Source organism: Octopus sinensis, linkage group LG22, assembly GCF_006345805.1.
Source record: "Octopus sinensis linkage group LG22, ASM634580v1, whole genome shotgun sequence".
In the NCBI taxonomy this organism is placed as follows: domain Eukaryota; kingdom Metazoa; phylum Mollusca; class Cephalopoda; order Octopoda; family Octopodidae; genus Octopus; species Octopus sinensis.
Window position 1 is genome coordinate 16,264,419 of NC_043018.1, and position 7,500 is coordinate 16,271,918.

The following is a 7,500-nucleotide window of genomic DNA, read 5'->3' on the forward strand; positions in this document are numbered from 1 at the left end:
TCTTTGTGTGTATGTGTGTGTGTGTGTGTGTGTGTGTGTGTGTGTGTGTGTTCGCAAATAAATGAAAAACGAAAACAAGGTTATGCTTACATTTGTCTCTACAGTGTAGACGCTAGAAATTCTCAGCTTACCAGATTGCATATTAAAGTTTATTTTCAACTTCTTAACTTATGCTTTTTTCTTCGTATGTCATTGAATTTTATGTGTATGCTTGCATGAAAGCCTGATAACATTTCAGTATGTATTCTCTACTCACCAACGTATTCCCGCGATGATAACGCTGTTTACAGAATGCATGTAATTGTATATTCCTGATAAAATATCCCCCATCGAATCTGAATATATTTGAATTTTTATGAATTGAAGAGCTTCCGTTATGAATAATTTTGTCGTCAAAACATGTTTTATGTTTTGTGCGCTGATAACAAGATATACGTACTTACATTACTACACACACTCATAAACACGCTCATGCATTTGTTATACAAGTATTGAATATATTCAGTAACCAAAGAGTGTAGTGAGATCTGACTATATATATGCATAAATATTTAGCAGAAAGTAACACAGTGACTCACGATCCGACTCTTTCGTGTGTTAGTACTTATCAAACTAGTTACAGGTCGAAGAGTTGCCAGGTTATTTATGGACATGGTGAGAATAACATTTTCCTCTGTATTGTTCAAAGATCGAATTTTAAATTACTACAATGTCACGAAGATAATCCTTATTTTTCAAATACTTTGCACGTTGTGTTGTTCAATAGGTGAATACGTAAATAAAAGCAGAAGTAAAGAAATAAAGGGACTAAAAACGCAAGCATAACCTGCATTATAATCTCGCATACCATGGCTGGTATTTTACTTTATCGAATTTGAAAGAATGGAAGGCAAAGCTGACATCGGCGGAATACAAATATACACAATTAATAACATAATTTTAAACAATGTTTACCCTAAATCATTCAGAACGATATGAGCTACGGTAATATTTATATTCTGGGTTTTATAAATTGAATTTGCTGCCAGGTTTGTGTCAAGGCAACACACAGACAGATAGACACACACACACACAGACACATACGCAAACAAGTACGTATGTATGTATGTATGTATGTATGTATGTATGTATGTATGTATGTATGTATGTATGTATGTATGTATGTATGTATTCCTACTTCTGACACAAAGCAGAGGAACCATGGTGTAACCCACTATGGTGTGGTTAAACTTTCAGACCCTAGTCTAGATTGCAAATCCTCCGTACTACAGGATGGTTCAGCCCTCCACCCGTTAAAAGCCACCGCTTACAGGATGAGGGTTACAATGTAGCTTTCGCGCCCGTGCAAACGCCAGTCTATTGCGTGTGGTGGTGGGTGGATGTTCAAGTTGCCATACGCAATTTTTAATAGCTTAGAGTAGGCTCGAACTAGAGATTATTCTTTGTGGCTAATGGCGTGAGTCCTGATTGGAAGAAGAAGAAGAAGGAGGAGGAGGAGGAGAAGAAGAAGAAGAAGAGGATCAAGAAGAAGAAGAAAAAGAAGAAGATGAAGAAGGAGGAGAAGAAGAAGAAAAAAAAGAAGAAGAAGAAGAAGGAGGAGAAGAAGAAGAAGAAGAAGAAGAAGAAGAAGAAGACGAAGAAGAAGAAGAAGAAGAAGAAGAAGAAGAAGAAGACGACAACAACAACAACACTGAAAGAAATTGCTCACCATTTTCATTTCTCTTTTCATTTTATGGGTGACGACAAAATTTTTCTTTTCGTACATTTTCAAAGCAACAATTTGTCCTTTATAGTTGCCGGTTCTAGCATAGACTTGCGTCATTGTAGTTCTCGAATCAAGTGACAGACGACTGCTCAAAGAATACTGCGGATGAAGAAGGAAACTTGAATAAATAAACCAGATTCTAAATTATTTGTAATCGAAGCAGTGATTTAGATAATATTATAGAAAACGAGACGTGTTTTAGGTAAATGGATGCAGCTTTGGTTGTGTGATTAAGAAGATCGCTGTATGTATGTATGTATGTATGTATGTATGTATGTATGTATGTATGTATGTATGCGTGTGTGTGTATGTGTCTATGCATGTATGTGTGCGTTTGTGTGTATGTATATATGTATGTATGTATGTATGTATGTATGTATGTATGTATGTGTGTATGCATGTATGTGTGTGTTTGTGTGTATGCATATATATATATGTATGTGTGTATGTGTGTGTTTGTGTATATGTATATGTGTAAGTATGTGTGTATGTATGTGTCTGTATGTGTGAACGTGTTTGTATGTATGTATGCGTGTGTGTGTATATATATATATGTGTGTGTATGTATATATGTATGTGTGTATGTATGTGTTTATGTATGTGTGTATGTATGTGTCTTTATGTGTGTCTTCATGAAGGTCTACGTATGTATGCGTGAATGTGTTTGTATGTATGCGTATGTATATGTATGCGTATGTATATGTATGCGTGTTTATTATAGTAATTATCAGAAGATTGTCTTTTTTCGCTTCTTGGAGCGGTCAACGCGTTGTGTCCTTGAGCAAAACACTTCATTTCACGTTGCTTCCAGTCCACTCAGCTGGCAAAAATGAGTACATACATACATACATCTCACACACACATATATATATATATATACACACACGATGGCCTTCCATACAGTTACCCTACACAACGCATTGCGCGGCCTGGGTGGAATGTATTTCATAGAATTACTTACTTTGCTCTCGGATTTGCATTCCGGTTTATCAGAATCAATATGAAGCTCTGAGGAACAGATCTTCCACAGCAGACCAGCGATAGCTTGTTCATACCGCCATTTTCTGTGAATGAAATAAAACAGTACGATAAACGAGGCCATGTTGTGATATATTACATCTCTTGAAACGCTATAGAGTAAACATTTTTTAAATACGAGTTTTCCTTCCCCCAGATGAAATTCTTACAAGAACTAGGGGACTTTCAGTTTTAGTTGTTTTAAACCCATAGCTGGGAGTCTACTAACAAGTGTTATTACTCCGGGGCAGGGTTGACATGGGAACAATAGTGACGAAGAGGTTGTTCTACACCCCTCAATACTCTAGAACTCCCGTACCAGGACATAGAAATAAAGCAGTGAAAATTAAGGTGTGTTGAAAGGGGAAAGAAAACAAAGAGAGCAAAATGCAGCTAAAAGTAAAAGTAATAATAAAAGCTTGTAATTTTTTGTTTATTACTTTTTTAGTCTTTATGCAGCGGCCATTCTGGGGCCTCGAGAGGTGTAGTTAAACACATCGACACAAGTACTTATATATTTTAAAGTCTAGTACTTAGTTTGTCTTCATCTTTTGCCGAACCGATTTTGTAGGAACAAACACAACCACACACATGCACACAAGTACACACATATACACATATATGTGTGGACACGACGGGTTTCTTTCAGTTTCCACGCAGTAGGACTGAACCCAGAACCTTACAATTGGGGAACAAACTTGTTGCCATTCTGCCACGACTAATTTATTGATTTCTTTTTAAATATATTTTATTTGTATTATTTGAGGTTAGTAGCATTAAAAGTAAATTGAGCAGTTCATTCCAGGAATTTATTGCCAACGTAAAGTTAATTCCGAGAAAGATTGCAATTAATTAACTTTTGTCCCTGAAACCAAATTAAATCCAGTCAAGTGTAAAGTTATTTTAAACGAAATTCATTGAATAAGCTTCGGCTGATTATAATTAAAGGGCTCTGGCTGTGAGCTGGTAGAATGGCTAGTACGTCGAGCATAATGCTTAGCGGCATTTCTGCCGGTTCTTTGCGTTTTCGGTTCAAATTCTGTCGAGGTCGGATTTGTCTTGAATCTTTTCTGGGTCCATGAATTAAGTTCCAGTCGAACACTGGGGTCGATGTAATCAGCTTACTCCAGCGCGCCGGGCAAAATGCTTTTCGGCATTTCGCCCGTCTTTATGTTCTGAGTTTAAATTCCGCCGATCGCTGCTTTGCCTTTTATCCCTTCGGGGTCGATAAATTAAGTGAAACAAAAAAATATCAGTGTGTGTGTGTGTGTGTGTGTGTGTGTGTTTGTATTTCACCATCATATCGATTGAATATAGGCGTTGGTTTGTTTACGTTCCTACAACCTTACGCGGTACCGCAAAGGGTGCGATAGAATAAGTACCAAAAGTTTAAAATAAAAATTTTGTGTTCGATTTATTCGGCTATATATTCCTTGAATGTGTAACTCCAGCATGGCCTCAGTCCAATGACTCAAACGAACCAAGATTAAAAGATACAGCCACAAACGGCCACATATTTTGCTCTTTCGATGAAACTCGATGCATTTTGTTGTAATTCCTGTAACAGGTTGGAAGACGTTTTCTTATTATTCATCTGCAGAATTCGTTCTTAACACGAAAGAGAGACAGGTGTTTTTGTTCGAACAATTTTTATCGCTTAAGACTCTTGCTGTCTTTTATTCGTATTTACACAAAAAGCGGACAATACATACTGCAGAAATAAATGTGTTTAAATTAATGTATCCTCGTCTATAGTTACTTATTCTTCTTACCTATAATCTTCAACGATGCATAGCAACACTATTTCTTGATAGCTCGCAGTTAAAATACTGTTATTTATTCAGCTATAACGTACTTAAATAAATCTTTATTACAGTCGCCATAACAAGTTCGTGTTTTATTTCATTTGTTTATGAACACCTATGTGTTACCGCTAGCACTCAACGACATCTTAGTATAATAATAGTACTGTACATTCTGTCAACAACATCCGCGTATGTTTTTATCATTTCCTAAAGTATTGCCTTTATTTTTAGAAATTTCCCGAATCTGATGTCACTTTTGTAATTAGTTATTAGAATGCTCCAAGGAGTCCTCATTCTGCGGTTATTTCTAAAACTTCCCCGAGCAAAATATGATTTGCAAATTCTCTCTAAGAATTTTCCGAATGAAATTCAATTTGAACTTTGCAAGTGAGATTGTTTTTATAAGCGCAGGCATATTTAACGGACTTTGGAATATTCGAGAATTGTTATCCGTCATATACGACCTTTACGAATGCTAAGAATATTTTCATCTATATTTTCACGCAGAATCAAAGCTCTCTCCCTCTCCAAACCTAAGCCTCGCCTTGTAACTCAACACTAAAGTTGCTTCTACGAACTTCACAGTAACTTCCGGTACACTCCTCTTCAATTCCGATGACACTGCATTTGTTGTCCGTTTTTGCTTTTAATTTCACACAACACTCTCACAAAACTTCTTATAATCTCTGGACTCGACTGCTTTCCTTATCACAAGGAATCTTTTCCATCATCTTTACCAATAAGAACAAATCCCAGCCTGCCGTCGAACAAGCAAAACACATACATGGAGTATACGCGCTCGATAATGTTTACAACACTAGTGCTGCTTCTAATCCATATCTGAATTTATTCTTAGATATGCATCGTCATGGCACACCAGCAAACAATCCTTACACTATTTGTATATAGTCATTAATGTGACAGGCGATTCAATTCGCCTGCTTTTCGTGATGTTGATATACCATAAAAATGGCGAAACATCCATGTCTAACTGTCTTGAATGGGATTTGGCGCAAGTTAACTTGTCTGTCTTTGATTTTCCGGTATTTAAACACCCGACACATTGGGTGAGTCATCACCGCCGCGCCATATCTTAGCCTATCGGCGAACAACCAGGGTTCATACTTTAAGTGTATGTATTCAATAATATATATATACATGTGTGTATGTGTGTGTGAGTGTGTGTGTGTGTGTGTGGTGATATGAGTAAACCTTGCGATTGAATTTGACACAAGAATTATTTCTTTCACTTGTCGTTCTGATCACGCCTGGCAAAAAAAAAAACTCCTATGATACATTATCTCTATCTTTTATCTTTTAAACCAGGGATTTTCCCGTCAGGTCGTTCCAACGTAGTATATGCTAATAGTATCTATCCAACCTGGAAACTATCAACTTTGCTTAAGGAACAATCCACGTAGTGGTGCTTCTCATATATGTGAGACAAATTTGCTTTCGACACAAGCGAGTGTCGTAGATTTACTTACAGGAGTTTTCACTCAACGATTTGCTTCAAGTACAAGGTCAAAACCGTTCTGAACGACTTACGGTTTTTGAATTGACATGATGAAAAAAGAAAAAAAAATACAAAACAATATGATTGAAGGCTGAACATTGTTTTGATATGTTTGAAACAGTTTTTGTTTTTGATGTCGTTGATTCCCTCGACCCTCCACCATACAAGACGGCACTTAGTGAGCACAGTATCACATCATATACACTTTTGTGGCACTTTGTATGCACTGACGGTTGACAGGACATAATACGTGCGCGCGCGTGTGTGTACATACATACATACATAATACATACATACATACATACATACATATATAAATACATACATATATGTACACGCACACATATATTGACATACATATGTGTATATATAAATATCTGTACATGTGTGTGGATATATATATATATATATACATATACATACACACACACACACACATATATATATATATATGTATACATACGCGCATCATTTTTTAGTGAGAGATTGATGACAGCGTATATATGTGCGTATAGACATACGTACATTTTATATATATGAGTGTGTATATGCATGTATGTATATATGTATGCTTGTATACATGCACATATATCTATGTATACACACAAAAACACACATATATATATACATACACAGCTTATATAGAGTGATACATTACAATGTGTGTATGTATGTATGTATATATATATACAAATACATAAATACATACATACACACACACACACACACACACACACACACACACATATATATATATATATATATATACATATAGTGACTTATACTTTGATATACACTGAAAATGGCAGAGTGATATACTGATGGTTATCTACATCAATGGACGATGATGTTTATATTGATGTATCGAACTGATACGTGCCTCAACTGCTTATTGTTTTATATCGATCTTTCACGCTGATACATGTTGAATCCTGTCAATAGGAAATCGATTCCATAAAACCTCATCTTGTATTTTATCGGCTCCACAAGGACGAAACACACATTTAAGTTCAGTATGATTTGAACTCAGAAATTAAACGATTAAGATTGATAAATGGAGGATATTTAATGCGACGCTCTACTGCTTCTCCAATACTAACCAACACCAGTCGAAAAGCAGATATTGATTCGTATTAATTTTGCATAAAAAAGGCTGGCGGGTTTGCAGAATCGTCAGAGCGTCAGGTGTATTGGTTTGTGGTATTTGCACTGATTTTATAGTTCGCGGTCAAATCCAGTCCAAGTCATCGTTGAAATTCTGCCGAGGTCGACATTGCCTTTCATCCTTTCTGGGTCGATAAATTAAGTACCTGTTACGCACTGGGGTCGATGTAATCGACTTAATCCGTTTGTCTGTCCTTGTTTGTCCTCTCTCTGTTTAGCCCCTTGTGGTAGTA

General features: G+C 36.2%; 1 protein-coding gene across 1 annotated transcript in view; it reads right to left on the reverse strand.

Moving 5' to 3' along the window:
* The window catches only part of LOC118767481 (receptor-type guanylate cyclase Gyc76C-like), an 80,215-nt gene that overhangs the window by 17,097 nt on the left and 55,618 nt on the right, over window positions 1-7,500 (reverse strand). The window contains exons 7-8 of the mRNA XM_036512105.1: window positions 2,727-2,829; window positions 1,709-1,864 (exon numbers count right to left, since the gene is read on the reverse strand). Coding sequence (XP_036367998.1) covers window positions 1,709-1,864; window positions 2,727-2,829 — 259 coding nt within the window. The remainder of the gene's footprint in view (window positions 1-1,708; window positions 1,865-2,726; window positions 2,830-7,500) is intronic.